The sequence below is a fragment of the Mchenga conophoros genome, linkage group LG12 (genome assembly GCF_057382185.1).
Source record: "Mchenga conophoros isolate Kocher_MC1m ecotype Shallow Benthic linkage group LG12, M_conophoros_male_GT1.1, whole genome shotgun sequence".
Taxonomy (NCBI): domain Eukaryota; kingdom Metazoa; phylum Chordata; class Actinopteri; order Cichliformes; family Cichlidae; genus Mchenga; species Mchenga conophoros.
This window is the reverse complement of record NC_140537.1, coordinates 33,474,011-33,496,721: the sequence shown is the minus strand read 5'-3', so window position 1 is coordinate 33,496,721 and position 22,711 is coordinate 33,474,011. Positions and strand designations below refer to the sequence as shown.

The window sequence follows — 22,711 nt, the reverse complement described above, 5'->3', positions numbered from 1 at the left end:
TGTTTAAAAGCTCATACACACCTGAACACAGTGATGCTGATTAAAGGATCAACGGAGAGGAGAAATTTTCCTCCTGGTTTCACACCAAGTTTCAGCTTACGCTCAAACCCATCACTTGGAAATCAGTGTATTTCATTTCCTCCATCGTTTCCAGGTATTCATTAAAGCGAGTTTTACTACCCACCTTCGTAAATGTCATCATCTTTATTCACTGTAATATTTAACTTTTGGGTGACAGCACAAAGACAGAGGGAGGAGAGGAGAGAGCAAAGAAAGACAGAGCAAAAAGAAGCGGGTAAGAGTCGACATGTAGTCAAATTCTCCAATTATTATAAAGCTGTAGCTTCTATTTCACCCACATTCAATTCTGATGATTTCACATAACTTAGCAGTCTTTTGTCCTGTTGTCAACTGTGGATCCCCCACTTGCTCTTATAATCATAAGATTATATTTTTGTTATTTTCTAGTTTGTAGCTGAGTGAGGAGGATGAAGAGAGGGAGAGGAGAGAGGTTGTACCAGGTGAGGAAGAATGAGGGAGGAAATACTGAAGCTAGCTGGAAAAACAAGAACTAGTTTTCACAATGTAGTTTTTCATGCGTTTCATGGATGCTTTGCGTGCTTTGCAGTAGCACACTTAAAAGAATGCCAATGGACACTGCAAACAGAGCATACTGATATGGATGGCAGCATTTAACAGGATTAACTATAAACAGGATGGCTGCCACTACATTGATGCCACGGACTACAAATCTGTTCTCCATGTGTGAAACTGTGGCACATGATGCTCTGTGCTTAGTCTGTGCAGTAAAGGGAGGGTTTGCATCAATTCAAAAACTTTAATATGAAACAACTCTGTTACCAGTTTGCTTCGTGTGCAGGTCTGTGGAGTGGCAGGGTGATTTTCCAGTGTCTGTACTGAATAATGTTACTTTAAGTGCTTGATAATTTAGTGGACTGCCTCTATGTGATCTCATCTCTCGTCTTATCTGCTTTGCCACAAATGGTTCTTTAAGTTTTTCCTCTGGTTTGACAACTAAAAGCTCCACCCTAAAACAGGTGGATTAGATTGAAATCTGATCATTCGCTATGAATTATTCTTAGACGCTAAAATATCCAACTAATTATGTTGCTTTTCAATGTAACATTGTGATATTTACCCAATTGAATTGAGGTTTGCAAATGTGAAAAGGGTTGATTACATAGTATTAATGACAAGGTACATAGTGTGTTTGGTGACTGACATAAGGAGAAGGATTCATGTAGTATCGCCCACTATCACAACTCATCTATTCTACTTTAAAACTTTTAGAGAAAAGATGTGAGGGCCACTTTTCAGATTCAATGTATAAAATCTATAGTGCTGCTGAATGTTATGGAACTGAGTGACACTGAATGACAATGAGGGGAACCATTATTTTGATTTAGAGAGGGGACTGTCCCTTTGAATGATGCTCTGCAGCTTTAGTTAACTACCTTTGTTTTGGGTTTTTTATTATAACGTCTCAGACAGTGTATGTTGGCAGGAGCTCTCTGTGGTAATTTATTAAAACAAATGGAAAACAGCAAGCAAAACCAGAAAGTAGGCAGAGATCAAGGTTCACAAAAATGTCATGACATCAGAACAGGTTAAAAAATCAGCAGGTTAAGGAACATTTGAGGCGGTTACGATAAAACGGTTGTTGTAGACTGAAAGACGAAAAACATCTTCTGCTTTTTCTTATGTTCCAATTATGTGCAAGTATAACTGCAGTGGAAGAAAACTCCAGCTATAGTGTCACTTTGCAGCATTTTTATTACTTACTATTAACTTACTGAGAAAGTAGTGCAACGTATTAATAACAAAAACAAGTAAAGAGTGTAACGATGAAGTATGTTGATCTTTCAAATCTTTTTATTGCAGTAAAAACGTTTTAAGGTACAAAACAACATGAAGGAGATATCAGAAAGAGCAGTGCTAAGTTGATTTTTGTCATGTCTGAGAAACAATTGTCAAAAATCCCTTATGTTACACTCAAGGCAGCAGATGCAGTAATAATAAAAACAAACTCATAAATGCTGGAATTTATATGTATGGCTACCATTTATTTTTTTTTAATATACCACTTGGAAAAGGTGTTTTGGACTGCGACTACCCTTAATTAATTTATTATGGATCAATAAAACAGACAAAACTCTGTTAAATTATGTTTAACTGTTTATTTTAACAAGATTCTTCCCTCTTCCTAATTAAAGATGCCGTCCAAAATAAAAGCCATGCTTGTGACACGTGCACAAGCATCAAAGAGCTCTGGAGGATTTGCATTTTATTTATTTACTAGATGTCAGAAAAAATGGGAAGTTGGATCTAATGTAATGAAATTAGAAACATCTGACTCAAAGCTCAACTTGCTCTGTTGATTTTGACTTTTGGCTAAAGGTCAATTGCAGTATCATTTTCCAAAACAACAGAAAATGTTTTTTCCGTTTATACTAACTCTGAACTGTTTCTATAAAGAATGCCTGTACTGTAAATAATGTAAATAATAACTGTGATATAAACCAGTTTCACCACACTCACTTCCAGCATTAATTTCTGTGTGACTTTGTAGTTTATTCTAAAGTCACAATGTATGAAGCCTTTAAAAAGTATCGTTGGGGGTTAAATTTTACAGAGTCAACATTCACAACCGGACAAGGAACAAAAAGGGGAAATCGGACATTAAACATCATTAATTTACAAATACCAAACCAGTTTTGGACCACTGTTTAAGCTTTCAGTGATCGTTAATATAACAAATAATTGAAAATCACTGTATAAAATAACATTTTTCCTTTTTGAACTTAAAACATCTGCAATCAGCTTTGATTTGTTTTTTTAACAGCTTTATCTTTGATCAAACATTCTTAGTTGCATAAAATAAGAAAAGTAAGAAAATATCATTTTATCTGAATAATAAGGCAGCATGTGCGTTTTCTTTTGCTCCAATTTTTAGCAGGCTGATACAACACTTGAAGAAAGAGATGGTGATAAAGACAAATGCAGACATACATTACAACTTAAAGCAAATACATGAAATTCAAATGAAAGTGATTACCAAGCACGCGATCTGATAAATACAATGAGGTATAAATATTATTATTTATACAGCACAGTCCATAGGAATGATCTGAGCAGTGTTTTTAAACCCTGTTCGGTTTTAATGCACGAAAAAGACAAAAAACAAAACAGGTGCTCAGTGGCATGAAGACAAATGTGAAGCCAAATGTGTCCCTGAACGGATTAAAGGATTTCTTAATCAACTCTGTAGTGTGTGTACATTGTGATAAACCTCCCAAACACAGGTAGATGTTATCAAGTTTCTACAGCATGTCTTACTTGGATTAGGTTCTATACAGCCATCAGAGTCCACTTTCTTGTTCGATGAGGAACAGGTTCCCCTTTTGGTTTTGCTAGTTTAATGGCAGAGGAAAATCGGACATTAGTGAGGAGGCACAATCTGCCACAGAAGGTGTGTTTCAGACACACCGGGATGCCGGAACTCAATTCAGTCTGTTAGAAACAAGCTCCAGACAACATCTGGATGCATCAGCTGCTGTAACCAAAACGTAAATCAAAAGGAAGGAATATAAAGTTGCACTGCAGAAAATTGAAGACCACTTTGTGGAAACATAAAGAACAATCTGTCCTTTAATTTTTGGTAAAAAATAATAAGCCGGTAGACCGGAAACCTTTGGGTTGGTATCCCCGTGCTGTTCAAGTAGGATATGCCCTTTAACTTATTTACATTACCACTATGCTCCACATGTTGCACCATTTGATGACTACAGCACAGCCACATAAACATGAAAGGGTTTGTTAATGTATAACTGCAAAAGTTATTTTTGGTCCACTCTCTTATAATGAGATAAAGTTTGGGTTGATTTTGATTTATAAGATATTGACGTAAAAGCCTTGAACACCATTCCCACATTTGTCACCAAGCTGGGAATGTTTGGAGTCATTCAACCAAGGAGTCATATCTTCTCGTTAATTCTGTTTACACGCTGATGAATACTGATACAATGTCCAAAATATTTGTATGTACTTTTCACATATCTCTTCAATTATCTCGTGAGTTCCTCACATTTATTTTGCAATTTATCCTTAAAAGCAGCAGACTGGGATCATTGAACAGGTGTTTAATATCAATCAAATGTGGCAGAAATCAAAAACGGGCAGTGGGCTGTGGGGCTTCATAAGAAATTGACCTTTACTAATAATTTGTTTTAGGTAAGCAATAACTTACTTGAAGCAAAGAGTATACCTCATTATACTCCAGGATTTATTTTATTATTTAAATATCTAAACAGTTTGGATGTAAATAAAAAAAAAAGATATTTTTTGCCAAGTTTTCCCAAATTTGGCAAGTTTGGTGAAATGCTTTCAGCACACAAGAAAACAATAAACACAAATAAAAACAAACAAACCACAAAGTGTAAACCTGGAATATTATGGCCATATAAACATTATTATTGCTTTTTATTTTGGTGTATTAACAGTGGTGGGTAGTAACTAATTACATTTACTCAGTTACATTTACTTGAGTAACGTTTTGGAGGAAAAAAATGCTTTCAAGGAGTTTTTCTACACTGTACTTTTTACTTTTACTCGAGTAATAATATTATGAAGTCTTGTTACTCTTACTTGAGGAAGAAATTCTTGCTACTCTACTCAGTGTGAGTAACTTAATTTAATGAATAATAAACAATAATAAACAAAATAATAACCAAAAATGCACGAGACACAGACACAGACCTACAGTTTATGTCAAAGTGAGACTTCTTGTTTGTACATAAGGTTTGTTGTTTTAATGTTATTCTATCTGCTGAGCCTGTTGTGCCATTTGGAGAAGTAAAGTATCACCATGTATTGTTACTGGAAGTACTTTACCCAATTCTAGCAACATTTATATTACCTTCTCTAAATATTAGTTTCATAATGATTTTGAAAAGATTAGATTTATTATTTTGTAATTATGTTTTTTTTTTTTTATATGTAGTATTTTTATTTTGCTTTTCAGTATTAAACTTCAGATTTTTGTCTGTCTGATTGGCTCATTTTTAAACATTAAATCAGATGTTATTATCAGTTACTCAGTACTCAAGTAGCCATTTTCACTAAATACTTTTTTACTCTTACTTGAGTAATTTCTTGGACGGCTACTTTTTACTTTTACTTGAGTAAAACTATGTTGAGGTAGTGCTACTATTACTTGAGTACAATGTTTGGCTACTCTACCCACCTCTGGGTATTCAGGGCGCTCAACTTTAATAAAATAAATAAACTCATTATGGGGCAGAGACCTCACAAATTTAAATTTTGTACAAATGTTGCTACAACGCCAACGACATTTCTCTCCATTGAAATGTTTTAATTCATTTTTGGATCAATAACAGTGTTTAAATAAGTCTCAACTGACTCTATCAACATACCAAAATCTACTTTCTGTGACTTTTTGGTTTTACCAAACCTTAAATTTAAGTGATGCGATTCCTCGACATTTCTCTTATAAATTTATGAGTTTTCTTCTCTGAGTATTACACCCCGCTCCACCCCTGGGCCCTTAATATGGTATTGTATTAGAAGAAGCAGTTTATGATACGTTTGGTTATTCCCCACTGCCACTGTGACACAGCCAAAGTGCTGACCGCTTGTACAGCTTTCAAATTAAGAAAATAAAATGCTTTAAAAAGATTTTAAAAAGTCAATATCTTGTGCAACATGGCTTTGCTCGTTATTTCCTCTGCAAACACTGCTTTCCAGCTGGACTCCCAGGTGGACTGGGTAGCCTGTAAACATGATGACATATTGTTTCCTTTCCTATTTGAAGACAAAGCACCCGGTTGTTATCTATATTGACAGAAAGCTTTCATTAATCACCCTCTCATCCGCTGGCATCTTAAGAAGACGATTCATATACCCATCATAAGTGGCTACATTTGTTGCTGTAGTTCCCTTTGATGACACCATTTCAGAGAAAAATGTAAGGAGCTAAAGTCATGTACTCTTCAAACCTCGTCTTCTGTGTAGGTATGAAAAATCTTTGACATGAACTTCTCTGGAAAGCCCAAGCAAGCTCTTCATTGCAACAAATAGGACCTTTGAACACTTCTGGCTGCCAACATCATGTAGCTCTCCAGTCAGTAGTTAATTATTTGCTCCCAAATTTCTCCACAGAGTCCTAAATGTGCTGTCCATCAGGGAGCAGAATCTGTGATTGTCCTATACATTTGCAGGGAAGTCACCTCCACGTCTGGGACCTTGTTATTCTGAGGACGTCCCGTTGGGCTGTAACCGGCCGATCGTCCCATTGGACTGAAGCTAGTAGTGGTGCGGCCTGCGTGGGTGAAACCAGAAGATCGTGTCAGGGCAGGACGCCGCAGGAACCGACCCGATGTCACCAGGTCCCCATAGCCCTGTGCGTGCGAGAAGGCGTAGCCCGAACGGCGGGAGCTGGTGCGACGGATGCGGGCACGTCGAGTTGGTGGAGCAGGTGTTGCTTTCGCCTGCCTCACTTTGAACATAACCTAACATTTGGGGAGGAAATGAGACAGTTATAATGCAGGAGTGGGTGTTTTAAGGAAACATTTAGTTAAATAAGAAGCCAGAAGGTCCATCTTAAACATATTGTATATGTGAGAAAACCTTTAAAAAGACAAATCCTTTGAGAAACTCCTCAGAGAGCCGTGGGTTTGAATCTCAGGAGTAAACACATCTATCCAAATAAACTAGTTAAAGGATGAATCACGTCTTGTTTGTCTATCTTGTATCTCAGGTACACAGAATTCAGGTTGCACCCTCAAACTGCAATTCAACTCACTGACCCTTGATTCTCAATAAGCTCTGCTTTTTAACCTGTACTTGTTTTTGGCAAGTTAGCTGTTGAAGTACGATGAATTAGTTTCGAGTAGTTTTCTATGCCATGTTTCTAGATTACTTTGTTGTGAGTAAAGCGTTACTGTAAAATGACCTTTTCCCTGTTTTTTGACACTTGTTTATTAGCAATAGTTTAAAAAGGACACTGAAGATGATTTCCTCAGAAACCGAAAGTCACACTGAGAGGAGGAAGCGTCTCACTGCCCTAAACCAGCTTCCCGGCAGATTCTTAAAAAGTCTAACACCTAAAAAAATGGAGGTGTGAGTTTCCCATGATAGTCAAGCACAGCAGGTAGAGCTGCATCTCCTCTGCTACCTTATCATTGATGGTGGGGCAGAGCTGAATCATCAGGAAACGGTTGGTAATGACGGGAAGGACACACAGGATGGAAGTGAGGAAGATCGTCAGCCAAACGTTGGGCTGGTTCAGGGAGTTTCGTGCTGTTCCTGAATAAACACACACATACATAAGGTTTGTATTATTACAGGTGTGAAGAGTTTTTATTTACAGTACTCCTGGCCCAGACTTTTATCCCTATATATGAATTCTGTTCTATTTTATGGATATCAAATTAACCTGTTAACCCTCAGAGCAATGAAAACATGAAGAATATTGGATTATTCTCCTAACAACAGATGAGTCATTAGAAAGGATAATTAGTATTCGTGGAGTCCACAAATAAAAAAAGGTAATAGGTGTAATAGCTCCACTTTACTAAAGGTTACAAATGTTCATGTTGAGGCAAAATAATCAAAACAAAAAGAAAATAACTTGGGGTAAATATCATTTTAAATGTTTAGACACACGTGAACATTTAGTAAGACCAGGCTGTCCTCACATCGAAATACTCATTTTAAGAGATTGTATTACAGGTGATGTGTTAGAGTGCAGTATCTCTGTTCTCAAATTTATCCTTTCCCCCCAAAGAGGTTTTTTAATTATCTCTTATAAATATCTTGTTATTAAAATCATTTTAAATAGTCTTAAAATTATTTTTCCTAGACAACAAGCCAGGTCGCCACAGATCATTGTGACCCAAAAAGGCTCCATTGCCTTGTCATTTCAGACCTCCTTAAATACTGACACCTCAGTATCAGAATCAGAATCAGAATCAGAATACTTTATTCATCCCGAGGGAAATTAGGGGTTACAGCAGGCAGCACGCTAATGGCGCATGCGCACTCACAAAGGAACCTTCTGACCAACTTTACACAAACATCACATTGGGGAGACATGTCAGAAAGGTAGGCTGATAGGAAAAAACAACGAAAATACACTACATGAGGTAAGAGGAGGAGAAAAAAAAACTCCACTCAGACTGAGCTCCTGGTGGGAGAACAGTTTGATAAAAGAAAAAACACCTCAGCACAAAAGCACATGACTATCAATACACCATAGAAACACGAGACAAGCAACAGGGGCGGGTAAAGGGTAAGAGAGAGCCGGCGTAGACAGCGCATCCGGTCCTGCAGCATCTGCGCTGGTCCAGTTGACTGCTATCTTCCCCGGTAGGGCACAAGCATCGAAGGCGTTGGAAAGGGAGGGGGATGAGTGAGTGCTTGTCAGTGTAAGTGTGTGTGTGTGTGTGTCCAGAGTTCAGCGGAGACAGTGTCCTTCGCACTATCAGGCTAAGTAAACAGTCTGCCAGCCAACCCAGGTGGCCTTCATGGGACGGGAAGAATAGTCATCACACAGTCGTTATCAGGGAGTTGTTTTGGTGGGCTCCAGCCTTATATATAGAGGTATCTACTGTAAAACACCAGGGTGAAGCAGTGAAAGCTCTTAAGCTGGGCATGCACTGTGCGATTTTTTTCAGTCGCGTTATTCAGCTCAAACTGTACGATTGACTCGCAGGGGTTAGAAGTTCGTAGGTCACGATGCAGGGTCTCCCACTATACAGCCCGATGCTCTGATGCGACCTGAGTGCTCACACTGTGCGTCCATAAAATGAAGGTTATAACACAAAATCTGCCTCTTGCTCTCTGTCTTTCACTCACACAGACACGCACACCACCACCATCAACTCTGCTAAATTGCTAATGAAAAACATTAATCGGGCAGCTGTGATTGAGCAGCATTGTCCATCCAACTATTTTCATGGTTGTTGCGGTCGTGATAATTTTGTGAGGCCACATCGAAATAGCTCAGATGAGCTTGCCAAAGTTCTACAAGTTGTGCTTTCATCGCTTGTGTCCAGATCACACGCCGCACTGCCGTGCTGCGCCGTCTTTTCACTTTCATTTCTGTGTTTGCGTGTGCGCAGTGTGAGAGGCTGCGGTGACACCCTCACGGCGGCAGACAGGATTTCAAACAGGTTGGATTTTCTTACGACCAAACGACTGATGATCGGGAGCTGGTCGTGAGGTGTTAATCACTTCTCGTTACCCCACGTATACTACACGATGCACGACACATGATGAAGGCGAAACTCGGGCCAATCACCAAAACGGTCGCACGACTGAAAAATCGGCTCAAAATGGGCCAGAAATGGCACAGTGCATGCCCAGCGTTAGAGGATTGTGTGTTACTTTAAACGGTGTCTCAGCTTTTCCCAGTCTAAAGACACTCAGACTGTCAAATATTGTTGCACATTGTGGTAGCCTAAAAAGAAAGGCCTTTAAATCAAGAAGGAGATTTTATGTAAAAAAAAAAAGTAATGTTTCAACATTTTAAAGTATTAAAACAGAACTGTTTCAATTTAAGAAAAATTGAATGTTGATTTTGTATATAGAGAATAAGCGGGGAAAAAAAGAAGTATTTATCCCAAATTTTACAACTTTCCAAGACTATGTAGATCAATTTAGTGAGAAAAACAAACATGTTGAAAGCCACTACCACGTGACCTCATAAAGCAGACGTTCTGCAAAGATACCAAACACAATTCAAACACTGTTAGTCTTATTTGAATTACTTGAGATTAACTTTAGCCTCATATAAAAGAGTGAGCAGCCGGAGCAGACATGCAGTCAAAAAAAACACATTGTTACATTTATGGATTGGATACTCAAAGCTGTCAGAGATGGCAAGTTTGTCACTCACCTATGAAAGGGAAGGCTGATGGCAATATGGTGAACATGCCGTTACTGTACATGGTGAATGTGACAGCAAAGTACATCGCCAGGCTTCCCAACACGAAGAACGTGTTAACTGCCGTCCAGTAGGACATCTCAAACCCCAGCTATGGGCAAAGACAGCCAGCAGGTTCTATAGTTATATACGTTTTATAATAAACAAATAAACATTTGAAAAATTATGCAAAAGAAAGGTTTCTGGATACCTGGATGCTGACGGCAAACAGCAGACATGTCTGAGTGAGGAGGGCGAAGGACTGGTAGTCAGCGATGTCCTTCCCATCATCCCTCACTGTGTCATACATAGCAGCATAGGGGATAAAAAAGAGCACCAAGGAGCTGTAGCAGCTGTGGAGGGCGCATTTGAAGAAGGACTTCTTGCTGAAGTACAGGTTGAGTTGACCTGGAACATAGAGCTGAGGATGCTGGAAACTCCACACATCATTCACATCCTAACCAGCAGGGGGAGACAAAGACATTAGATCCTTTTTTAGTTGGTTTGGGTTTGTTTTCGGGGGTTTTCTTTTTCTTTCTTTTTTTTTGGCAGGAAGGAATTCATTTGAGCTCAGATTTATGGCCATGATATTTTCATGCATACAGATGATCCCATTACCTGATCAAATAGACTCATTCCCAGTACAGGTAGTGCTGTGTACATCAGATTGTAGAGCGTTATAAACCACTCATCATACACAGTCTGAAAAGCAAAAACAGAAGTGGACCTTTAACCAACTTCTTCAATTTTGGACTCAATTGAAATGAAGTACATTAACAGACTTCACATTATCATTCAAAATGTGCAGCATCGTATTTGAAATTTGTAAACTGATGTTATTTTTTGTATCTCTTATTTTCCTTTCAAAATAATTTGGTATTTTTCTTATTTACACTGACCGTACCTAGGCTCTGGTGTAACTGGTGTTATTCTGCTTCATGTCTCATTTTTTAAAATTACTGTATAAAGACAAATCGTTAATAATATGTCTGCTGTTCAGAGTTTTAGTACAGTTTGGGGGTTTTTCTACCCCTTCCATTCTCATTTACATACTAAAATTCAGATCTCACTATGACTTCTCTAACTGGTTTGTTCTGCCTTTTCATGACACACAATGAAGTGAGTGTTTATATATAATTATTTACAGATTGAATGTCATATTATGTTTAGTCTAACTTGACTACAAGGAAAATGCAGGTTAAAGGCATTTCTGCAATGGCTCGATCATAATTTTGTAACTACTCGTCTCTCACCTGCGCAGAGAAACCACAGAAGAAGGCAAACCAGAAATGGACGAAGGTGAAGGTGAAGTTTTTGTAGAAGAAGTAGCGCAAGAACTTGCACATGCGCAGGTAGGACCAACGGCCGTGCACCAGCAGGAGGCGCTGCAGGAAACGGAACTGGGCAAAGGAGTAATCGCTGGACAGCACAGCCTGCATGCCCTCCTGGCCTGAGATGCCCACACCTATATGAGCCGCTGTGTGGGGAAAAAAATGAGAATGAAGAAAGACTAATATATATATATATATATATATATAAACTTGGGAAAGCATTGGAGAACAAACAGGAGGTTCATATGAAGCAGTTTGAGTTTCTTCTGCTACCTTTGATCATGCTGACATCATTGGCTCCATCCCCAATTGCCAGTGTGACTGCCTTCTTGTACTTCTTGACCAGCTCGACCACCTGAGCCTTCTGCAGAGGAGTCACCCTGCAGCAGATCACTGCTTTGCACATGCATGCCGTCCTTAGGAACTCCAGCTCCAGGCTGTGCTCCAAAGCGTATGCCTGAGGGACAGAGGGGGTAAGAAAAAGGTGAGCTTAGAAGAAGACAGGCAATAAAAAACGTGTGACTGACAGAGCCATGACTGTTAACAAAGACTGGAACATGAGCACAAGAAAAAGGTCGGGCTTTTTTTGCATCGCTGTTTGATGATTTTAAATCATAATGTCTTTCAAAATAAAGTTTCATGGATAGAAAAAAAAAGTTCCCCACTGTAGCTACAGTACTTTTATTTTATTGGACTTCCAGAAGAGCTTGTTTCATCAAATAAACACATCTTTCATACTCAATAAAAAATTAGGCTCTAAGTAAGAAACTGAGGACAGCATTTGCATACGGCAGCAACTCGCCAGTTACAAAGTAAGCACATCTTTTAAAGTTTGAGAGTGACAGCATGCACATAAACTGAAATTGTATGTATGTATGTACCAAACTATGTCCATTGATGACCAGGCCGTACTCCCCATTCACCACCTCATCTGTGACCACTTTCACACCTTTATCCATTTCGGGTAAAAACTCTGAATTCTCAGCTGCATCTGGCTTCATGGAGGTTCGGGCATTTCTAGAAAAAAAATCAACAGTATATGAAAACCTGTCATAATGAGATAGTAAAACATGTTTAGTCTAAGATTTCCTCTGACCTCAGTTCCTGCTGGACATCCTCAAGTGAGTTGCCCGAGATGATGAAGACATCATTCATCTCTTCCCGTAGCAAGTTGCATGAGTAACCAATGTTCTCTGCGGTTTCTGCAACACAGACAATCAACATCACCGTGTGTGGACTGGAGTCTGTTCCCCATACGCATTAACTTTCATCTTATTCAAAGTTATGTACCTTGCTTGTCACCGGTCAAAACCCAGATTTTGATGTCAGCCTTAGACAGCTGCTCGATAGTCTGAGGTACTCCATCTTGCAACTTGTCCTCTATGGCTGTTGCTCCAAGCAGCTGAACACACACAGAACACACACATAATCAGAATGCTGTTCATTTTACCACACAGTTATGTTTTTACAGTATGAGCTGCCTTTATCGTCTTACCAGGAGATCCTTCTCTATCTCCTCATACAACTGGTCCAGTTTGCCCTCTCTATCCTCCAGTGCAGTGTTGGCCTCATGGTGGCGCTGTATCCACTGGTTAAAGTACTCCTCATCCAGATCCTTGTAAGCAAGAGCAAGAGTCCGCAGCCCATCCCCTGCAAATTCCTGCAGAAATTCCACATGCGTATACTTATATGGATGAACGCTGGATACTAGAAGGTACACACACACACTAATACACAAACGCACACACAAGCTCAAGGCATTTGCACATATAAACAAAAGTCAAACTCTTGCTCAGTTCAAGATTAGAGGAGCAAAAATGACAGCGAGAAATTAATCAGAACTTTCCCAAAACTTCCCTAAAAGAACAGACGTAGAAGGAGGAGGAATAAAGAAAGGCACTTTGAACATGGCAGCTTTTTCTGACGTACCTGCGCTACAGCTCTGCTGTTGTCCAAACACAAATATTTAAAACAAGGCAAATAAAGTCAAATGAAGCTGTGGTGGATATCTATCCCCATTTATGATGACTATGAGAACTGCAATTTATCTTATATCAAACCCACACAAACAAACTCCTTCCATAAAGCATGAATTTAAATCTTTTATTTCCTTTCCTGTCAGTAAGACAAAGAACGTACCGACACGTTTGTTTAAAAATAGTGCTATACTTACAGCACTTTACTTAAAGTATTATGTGAGAGGTTGTGCCTGTTACCTTTACAGCCTTATATTGCTCAAGAATTAATGTGTACTCAACTCCACTTAACAATCCACTAGTTTGAACTGCTGCTTTAAATTGAACTTAAAAACATCTATTATGTTATGTCTCTTTATTCTGTCAGTACGGCCTCAAATTTGGGTCATTAGTGGAGATTGAACCTGGTTATCTTTGCACTCGCTCAGACATTTTGGACAGTGCAAAGTATTATACAAATTAAGGTTTTTCATCATGATTATCAGAGATACTTGTATATAAATTCAATAATTTGTTGCTCCGGGGAAGCAAGTTCATCCCAAATCCAAATGCATGTAGGGATGAACTACGTACAAATGCAGTTGACATAGCCTAGCAGAGTCAAATATCTCTCTTTGAACACACACACAGAAATAATACTAACATTAAGATGCTCTGTCGTGACATCCATCAGCTTGCTGCAGGACTGGTGCAGCCTTTCGTAGATGATTGTGTCGGCACCTTTGCAGTAAAGAGACAGCTTGCCCTCTGGACTCCTCACTGCATACAAAAATGTACATACATGAAAACAAACAATGTTTCAAATTGCAGTGGAAAAAAGAGCAGTCTGTATGAGAGCTAAATAGGAAAGCATATACAGATATATAGATACATATATAGTATGTATATACCTATGACTGACATCCTCTTGCGGACATTGTTGAAATCCAGGATGGCCAGGAGTTCATAGTTGCATTGCTTTCCCATTTCCACGATGGAAATACTGTCTGGTGTTCGTGAGCGGAAGACAAATCCAAAGTTTCTGGCTGCGGTCACCAGAGCCCCCTCATCTGGCGACTGGGCCTGGTAGAAAAGCTCTCCTGGAGAACAAAAAGTTTATATTTAGCAGGGCAAATATGATTATTTATTAAAGTTCATAATTCTAGCTGCAGCAAAAAATGCTTTCACGTTGATCAGTTTCAAGCCAGAGCTTCTTTCATTGGAGGACCTCTACAATAAACTGCTGAATAAAAAAAGGACTGGAAAACACACATACTGCCTTTTAACTGCTCACTGAAACATCTGTACCGTCCTCACCTTCTTTCTTCTCCTCGGCCATGACAGTGTGGCAGAGAGCCAGCAGCCTGAAGAAGGCGTGGACCTCCGTGTTCTCCAGCTTCACCGCCTCCACCAGAGAATGGTCGTGGAAGACGAACCGAGAGTCGGCTAACGGATTGAAGGAGAAGTCTACTGTGTCTGTATACTGCAGGAGTAAATGTACAACAAGAAAAAAAGAAGTAAGAAAGAAAGAAGGATAAAGCAGAGAGGGAAAGAAATGTAACTGGACCTGCTTAGGCTGATGAGGAGAGGTGAGAGGAGTGCACACTGAGTCTGTTATAAGAACACTAAAATGTGTCAGAAACTTTAACTAATTTAATAATATAATCCTGTGAAATCACTGTAAACCTGGTAAAGAACTAAAGTTGTTTAACTGTCTAAATATAGAAATCACAGAAAGTAAAGGAGCAGCAGTCTAAAAGGAAAACTGTTCAACATACCAGGGACCAGGAATTCTGTCCAATGTTTCTCTTAACTACCTTCCTTAAACCTATCCAAAAATTCTATTTCAGGGAAACCAAACTTTACCACTGCATTGGAGACGCCATCTGTCAGTCAGTCATATGGACCAGTAAACTATTTTTTATTTATTTAATTTTTAAATCTGCATATGTAAACTCACCTCATTCATTTCTAGTCTTTGGCCTGTGTAGTCATAAACATCTCCTGCAGAGCAGAATAACATTTTTAATCAAACTTTATTATACATGAAGAGAATGTATTGAACAAAGCATCAGCTGACGTAAACCTTTGTGTGCGTGAAAAACCATCCAACTTCTCCGAATAAGGAATCCAAAAATGCATTTTTAGAAAGTCTCAGTAGAAAGTCTTCTTGTTTCAGCTTCATGACTAAAACTCTTACCATAGCATTTGCCATTAATAGTGCACTTGTTGAAGATCATGATATTCTGGGTGAGTGTTCCAGTTTTGTCACTGAAGACGTATTTGATTTGGCCGAGCTCTTCGTTCAGAGTGGTGGTACGAGCCTCAGCAGGGGTGTCATTGCGGGCATAGTACATTTTCCTGTCCCAGTCGATGTAGAAGCTGTTCCCCAGACGAATGATCTCCACACTTCAAGCAGATATTGAAAAGAGGCACGTGTAGTCATATATGCGTTTTTTTGCATTCATTTTGTTAAATTCATTGTAAAAAAGTAACACAAGGTAATAAAAGCATCATTTCACACTTATTACCTCACATAGAGAGAGATGGGCACCACAGTGTTGAGGATGATGACGTAGGACCAGAATGTGAGGAAGGATGAGAAAGCAGGATCATCCTCCAGCCTTGGCAGGAAGACAGTAAACTGTGAGCCCTCATTTCTTTCCCAGATGTAGTTTCCTATCGCCAGGACAGAGCACATGAAGGCTAGGAAACCAAAAATCTGCAGAAAGAGTAGAAAGAGGCTTTATTTTGTCATTTAGGAATACAAAAAAAACCTGTGTTGGTGTATAAACTTCAGCTACAACTCAGAAACACAAATGTCGTAGATCCAAAACAGAGACAACCATGATCTGCTTAAGCTTGAAATAAAAAGACGTGTGAGTTTGTGATGATGTCATCTGAGAGGAGTTTCAGATCTAAAAACAAATGGTGCAGAGTCCCAGGTACTCTATGACCCTAGTGGAGGTCGTCCTGAGGGTCGTTGACCCACTATTGATCATGTGAGTTGTCACATGAGCCATGGTGTGAAAAAAAGATGTGGGTCAGTACCATCACCACGGGTTCAGGGGGAAACCACTACGGGATCTTCCTCGACCTCATCATGTGACGTTGCGCATACAAGCTTGTATATAGATGTATAACCATCTCTCATTGCCGGTAATGATAAACTACCAAAAACATGATAATTTTTTATTTTAATCAAAAGTTTGGAGTTACTTTGAAATACCATTATAAATTTTTTAAAGAAAAGCTCATTTGTTTCCATTTAATAAGTTTATAATTATCGAACTACCTCAGCACAGATGAAAACTGTTCTGTTGTTTAAAGAAGCATTTGACTAATTAAGCATGTGGAGCATCAGTGTTTGTGGGAAAGATTACCAATTTAAACTGACCGACTTCAAAATAAAAAAAATGGGGTGATCTTGTTTAAGAGGTTAAAGTTATTTCATGCATATTTTGCACAAATAAAGGGAACATTTCATACAACCATGTACAGAAATAAATACATTTATGGATGCTTTATTGATTCCACAAGGCAAATTGTAGTACTTAATGTAATTTAATTATGCGGTTAAAAAAAGGGCAGACTGTAGTTTAAAGTTTGGTTTAAAAGTTTTACATTTTTAAGAATGAGTGGTACTGATTTATCCAACTAAATTAATGGCTTTGTCTTCCTTTGCTGTGGTAGTAGCTACTCCATTGCACCTTGAAGCTTTAGCAAACTATGCATGCATCCCCTTTACAGTCTCGGATACATCACAATTTTCTTGCTTTCTCCTGTTCGCGCTGCTCTACTGCATCAGATCTTTTGATTTTAAATAAATCATTAGTGTTGGTGAGGAGAATGTCCAATAAAAAAAAAAATTGTGGTGCATTAGCAGAAGGGAAATAGTGTAATGAACTGATTTAACTGTAAACTTAAACTTCAGTACCTCAGCAGCAGTCAGCTCATTTCTTCACAAATCTCATTAAAAAACAATAAATTATTGATGACCCTGAGATGTGATAAAACAAATGCACTCACAAAGAGGACTAAGATATTCATTAGACGGTCTATACTGGTCCTCTTGAACGTGCTCTTCCCACAGTTTTGCATCAGCTTTGTTTCTGGACCTGCAAAAGAGAAACAGAATGATCTGAAGTCACAAGTTTCATAATTCCCACTACAGTAGTTCCCTATTAATGTGTGTCTGACCTCCAAATAGCACCAGTCCAAAGCACCACTCAGTGTTCCTCAGGGTGCAGCCTCGCAGCAGGATTTTCTCATTGTCAAGTGAATATTTCTGACCTGCGAAGCTCAGCACTCCTGTGAAGCGGTCGAGGCGGTTGTTGGGGGGTTCACAGCGGACCTCACCTTGAGGAAAGGAAAGACACGGCCAGGTTTAGATTTAGAAAGAGTATGACATCTACCAATTTGAAAAATCAAAATACCTCCATAACGTTCACAAATTGTCTTCAGATGAATTAAAGTTAAATGAAGGTTAAAAAAAAAAAAACATGGGTTAGAAAATACGTGAGCCTAACATGAACTTTTTCTTTCTTTGCGTTTTCACTTATTCACTTTCATCTGCTGATCGTTGCTTTATTTCTGGCACTTGCTTAATTTTAGCGCTTTTTTACTATATAAGACGAGTTCAAGATAAAACCTTGATGAGAATAAAGAAACAGTGTAGAATAACTATAACTGTAATAGTAACCGTTACATGCCTCGGCTTTATTTAATTTTTTCTCTGTCTATTGTTTTGGGCATAACTGGTTTAGAAAATTACCAGCATTAATAAGCATTAATGGAAAGAGTGGCATTGACTACATTCATAAACATGTATTTTGTGTAGTCAAAACATGTAAAACTACAAGGAGGCCATAAACAATAAACAACATTTCCAGATTTCTTTACAGAAACTGTGAATGAAGTTTAACTTATTTATTATGTCTTACGTTGAGTATTGCGTTGGGTAGGTTGCCATTTATTTATTATATAAATAAAACCTTCTATGTATACTGTGAGGAATAACCTTAACAGGGTAAGTCATTTTTATTTATATAGCACATTTACATTTAACATCAAAGTGCATTACACTGAAAAAATTGTGTGTGTGTGTGTGTGTGTGTGTGTGTGTGTGTGTGTGTGTGTGTGTGTGTGTGTGTGTGTGTGTGTGTGTGTGTGTTTACAGTCTCACCGTTAAAATCTGCCAGTTTTTCAATATCATCCCCCAGGTCTCCCGTCACTGGGAGGGCCTGTCTCACCTTCAGGTTAGTTTCTCTGAGGAAGAGAAGCCGAGAAAGTTAAAAAGAGGAAGAAAGAAGACGGCTGCATAAAGCGGAAGTGAAAACAGAAGGATGTGGTTAGATGTGAAAAAGGAGGAAAAATAGACGAACCCATCGAGTTCTGCAGTCTCAATGTACACAAGGTTGAGTGGTTCACTGCTGGAGAGCAACAAGAGGTCTGCCTGAAATCACAAAGAATTTATGAATGGTAAAAATGTATGTGATCAATGACAGGATTTTATTACTCAACTAAAAACTTACGTTAGGTTTACTGACATCTCTGATTGTTCTTTTGTCTTTTAGAAAACGTCAAAATTACAATATGAAAAACTTCCCCTAAACCTAATTTGGTTATGAGTCTGTTCCTTTGAACAGACATGCTAAAAGTTCACCGAGTCAACCCACAAGAACAAAATAAAACATCCAGAGGAAGTCAACAATAAACTGTAACACAATGAAGTACAGTTTATATTCTATGTGTTGGGGAAGAGAAAAACGAACAAATAAGAAGTACTTCCACCCTCTGATGCTCTACTTACTGTAACAAACTGGTTGTTTTCTAGTTTGATGATGTCTCCCACTTGCACATTCATCCATTTCTCACTCCGTAGCCTGAGAACAGGGAGAGGTTGGTAAGTGTGTGTGCACAGTATCACTTTCCCTTTTCTTTGAAGATGGTCAGGAAACAAATGCTCTGAGGGCTCACAAATAACCACTGAACACCAAGGTCATCCTAATATTAGTCATTTTCCTTTTGCTGGATGTTCCTGCCAGTGTCCTGTATTATCTCTCTGTGTATTTATCTGCCAATAATAGCCAGAGTTTTTAATAGTTGGCTGGAACTGGATGCTTTGCCAAGTTTCCCATTACATGTTTCTGCTCATATTGGTGTTTCAGATTCCCACAGCTGACATATTTTTAGGATGATCTCTTTCTAGTTTGTAAGTTTTCTTAATATTTGCAGTAATCTTTAACATGTCAAAACAATGTAAAGGAATAATTTTCACATCAGTTTTTCAAAGATTGTAAATAATTTTCATGTATTTTTTTGTTATCATTATATAGACAGTACAATATTTTTGTTATCAGGGTTTTCTGTGTTTTCTGTATTACTGTAGGTCTTTACCTTACAATAAAAAGCACCTTGAGGCTACTGTTGCTGGGATTTATGTATTGAAAAGGTTTCTTGGATACTAATGGCACTATTGAATTTTTTAAACCATTATTACTATTTATTGTATTAATAAAATGATTATTACAACCCTGTAATCAGTTCTTTTTAATAGTATTCAGCATTTTCCTTTTTCTGATAGGATATACTTCATTTTTCCTCAAAGTTGCAAAAAACTGAAGTACAGGAGCAAATATTAAACACAACTTATAAGAAAATGGAGCTTAGGAAATTACAATAAAATATGACAAGAAAAAAATCACTCAGTAATTTACTGATAATTTCTAATTAAACAGAAAAAAAGTACACAAAATATAGGAGAGTAAATCTAAATGGAAAAACAGAACAGAATGTAAAACACAATAAATACAGGTACTGTGGTATGAGTTTGTTTCTGAATCTCAGTAGCACAGCTGCTTCCCCAGTGACTAAACACAGAATAATGAACGGGACATATGCTTTAGTGAAATAAACTATTTACTCCAGTCCTAAAAATGAAGTGATCTTTATTTTGCGTATTTAACAGAAGGCGGCCTTGTGTCAGCAGGAAGTAAACTTTTTCCTGCAGCTGCTTGTGGACTAAACAGTGAGCAAGGCAGCCAGGAGGAAATGAAGACATATAAGTTAAAATATTTTTATCCACCACACCTTTCCTAAGTAAAAATACAAATGGGGGCTTTATCTCTTATTTGATTATAACATCATTACATCATGGTATACAGGCCTTGTGATAACATCCCATACGGCAATTTTGAGACCTTAAAACAATTAGAACCTCACTTGATGTATAATGTTTAATTGTTCTGATAATAGCCAAGCGCAGTGGATATTTTTGAACCTGTATTTTCCTTTTTGCGCTCCAATATAGCCACAGGAAGCAGCTGCAGGATGGTGGGCAGCACTTGTTTTGTTGTTGCTCTTACGTCTACTATTTCAAATATGTGAGCTATGCTCTATTTGGGATCTCACAGGCACATAAGTGACATTCCACCTTCAGAGCTGAAACATCAAATACTTTGAATCCGTGCATGAGGATATGATTCATAGCACCCACCCACCCACACAAACACACACAAACTTACTTTCTATCAATAAGGACTTGGACTTTTCGGTTGTTAACTCGATTGTCGCTCCTGTGGCGATTCTGGGAAACAGAACAAAATGACAGGACTGAGTCAGAAAAGGTCACAGGAAACTCAAACTGAGTTCACTGATTTGTTGTTGTTGTTTTTATGACCAAATTTCTCTTTAAAGGTATCAGTCACCAACTAACAGAGTATGCGAGAAGAGATGATAATGCAGTGACTGTACAAAATGAAGAGGGTTTTAGCTGAGTTAAACCTCAGACTCTTAGGCAAACGTCTACTTCCCTCCATGATGACACTTCTTTGTCTCGTCTCATAGACTTACTATTTATTTCTGTATGTGAGACAGAGAGTCTGCTACTGAGCTAAAACTGAAGGGTGGCTTCCCTTCTGAAATTATATTCAGATTACAAAAGGGTTAAATGTGGTTTATTGATTGGAAACATTTACTGTTACTACTTGTTTCAAATATGAATAAGGCCCAGCTCAGATATGGCAAACTCAGTGAAGCTTTGCACAGAGCAGAAACTCATCTGTACGGCAACACATTAAAGAGATGCTGATCAGGCTGTTGAAGAGAAAATGAAGGTTACAGCCACAATAAAATAAAGTTAATGTTGAACTTGTTCTTTCTGTGTTACAACCTGAAGAGGTTCTGTCTGGATTTTATGTTCTGCTTTCTGGGAAGTCAAAGTCTTATTTTTTTTTCACCTTTTACATTCCACCTTGTTATCACCCGACCTTTTTATTCTAATTCTTTGTGAAGAGATCACATCAAGATAGTGGTTATCCAAAACTGTTAACTTCTGTTGTCAATTCTCTGGCAATTGCTGATGGCTGTTGATCAGTTGAATTTATGACAGTATTTTTTAAACAGAAAAAAAACCTGCAATTAATTGTTTTAATGTAAGTAATTTCTAAAACCAACAATTAGTTTTCTAGCAACAACTCATATGTGAATTCTCTCATCTCCAATTATCTCATTTTTTTTAACAATTTCTTGTGTTATATTGAGTTCCTGTACTTTCTGCCGTTGTCTGATATTTTTTCCTAATGTTTTGATTATCTTGCTTCCTATCTTTAGCTTTTTTATCTGCATTTGTAAGTGTTTGCCCTACCTTTAATTAGTTTGTCTTGTGTTTAGTTACTTTTATTGTTCATTTACATGCCTTTGTCCCTTTGATTTGTCTGTATATCAGTTTTCCTTCCTCTGCTTGGATTATTTGAACACGTCTCCCTCAAGAGTCATTCTGTTGGGTCTTTTCCTTTTGTGAAAAATTTAATGGCAATTTAAGTGATTTAATAGAATAGCCTTTATTGTCATTGTACACAGTACAACGAAATTGGAGTGCCACTTCCTTGGTGCAAGATTCAATAATAAATATAAATGTAAAATATAAAAAGTACAATAAAACAATCGCAAGTACTCAAACAATAGTAAGTATGATATATACTCTCACCAGTATAAAGCAGGAAGATCGAGCAATAATTACTCACTATTGGGATGTAGCATTACTTTAAATTCATTATTACAAAGTTTGAAATCTCTGCAGCTGACTTGAAACTAACTTGTAAAACTCTCCTTTTACAACTGCATTCCAAACACCAGCCATAGTTTGCTTTTGCAAGGTCATCTACCTCACCACACTTGGTCACACCTGGAATGCTGAGATCAAATTAACCCTGAACCAAGTGACCCTGTGAAAGTAGCAGACGTTTACCAGTCAGGATCTCTGCTGCTTAACAAAAAGACTTCTGTTTCTCTTCCTTGAGCCAGTCTTAATGGTTTGGCATTAAGTCCTTTTCCACTCACATGCAAACACCGGCACACATGCACATTTGTCTGGTTGACCTTAACTGCTGAAATCATTGTTTTACAAGTGCTTTTTTTTCTGGTTTGCTTCTCACAAGTTGATAAAAGAATAAGGAAAC

General features: G+C 38.1%; 1 protein-coding gene and 1 long non-coding RNA gene across 2 annotated transcripts in view; one reads left to right on the top strand and one right to left on the bottom strand.

Annotated features, from left to right (window-relative positions):
* Nucleotides 1-52: 52 nt before the first annotated feature.
* On the top strand, nt 53-513 carry LOC146563051 (uncharacterized). The gene is made up of 3 exons (XR_014894707.1): nt 53-154; nt 239-295; nt 469-513. It is a non-coding gene; the product is annotated as an uncharacterized LOC146563051 (long non-coding RNA).
* A 1,367-nt stretch (nt 514-1,880) lies between these two features.
* Nucleotides 1,881-22,711, bottom strand: part of LOC146563050 (phospholipid-transporting ATPase ID-like) — a 48,241-nt gene continuing 27,410 nt past the window's right edge. Inside the window, exons 6-28 of the mRNA XM_085295404.1 lie at nt 20,777-20,838; nt 19,063-19,135; nt 18,635-18,705; nt 18,436-18,518; nt 17,451-17,609; nt 17,280-17,368; nt 15,782-15,972; nt 15,451-15,659; nt 15,211-15,254; nt 14,568-14,733; nt 14,162-14,350; nt 13,915-14,030; nt 12,791-12,955; nt 12,586-12,697; nt 12,392-12,497; nt 12,177-12,312; nt 11,569-11,752; nt 11,218-11,441; nt 10,583-10,666; nt 10,176-10,421; nt 9,938-10,076; nt 7,214-7,344; nt 1,881-6,548 (exon numbers count right to left, since the gene is read on the bottom strand). Coding sequence (XP_085151530.1) covers nt 6,219-6,548; nt 7,214-7,344; nt 9,938-10,076; nt 10,176-10,421; nt 10,583-10,666; nt 11,218-11,441; nt 11,569-11,752; nt 12,177-12,312; nt 12,392-12,497; nt 12,586-12,697; nt 12,791-12,955; nt 13,915-14,030; nt 14,162-14,350; nt 14,568-14,733; nt 15,211-15,254; nt 15,451-15,659; nt 15,782-15,972; nt 17,280-17,368; nt 17,451-17,609; nt 18,436-18,518; nt 18,635-18,705; nt 19,063-19,135; nt 20,777-20,838 — 3,309 coding nt within the window. The 3' untranslated portion in view covers nt 1,881-6,218. The remainder of the gene's footprint in view (nt 6,549-7,213; nt 7,345-9,937; nt 10,077-10,175; nt 10,422-10,582; nt 10,667-11,217; nt 11,442-11,568; nt 11,753-12,176; nt 12,313-12,391; nt 12,498-12,585; nt 12,698-12,790; nt 12,956-13,914; nt 14,031-14,161; nt 14,351-14,567; nt 14,734-15,210; nt 15,255-15,450; nt 15,660-15,781; nt 15,973-17,279; nt 17,369-17,450; nt 17,610-18,435; nt 18,519-18,634; nt 18,706-19,062; nt 19,136-20,776; nt 20,839-22,711) is intronic.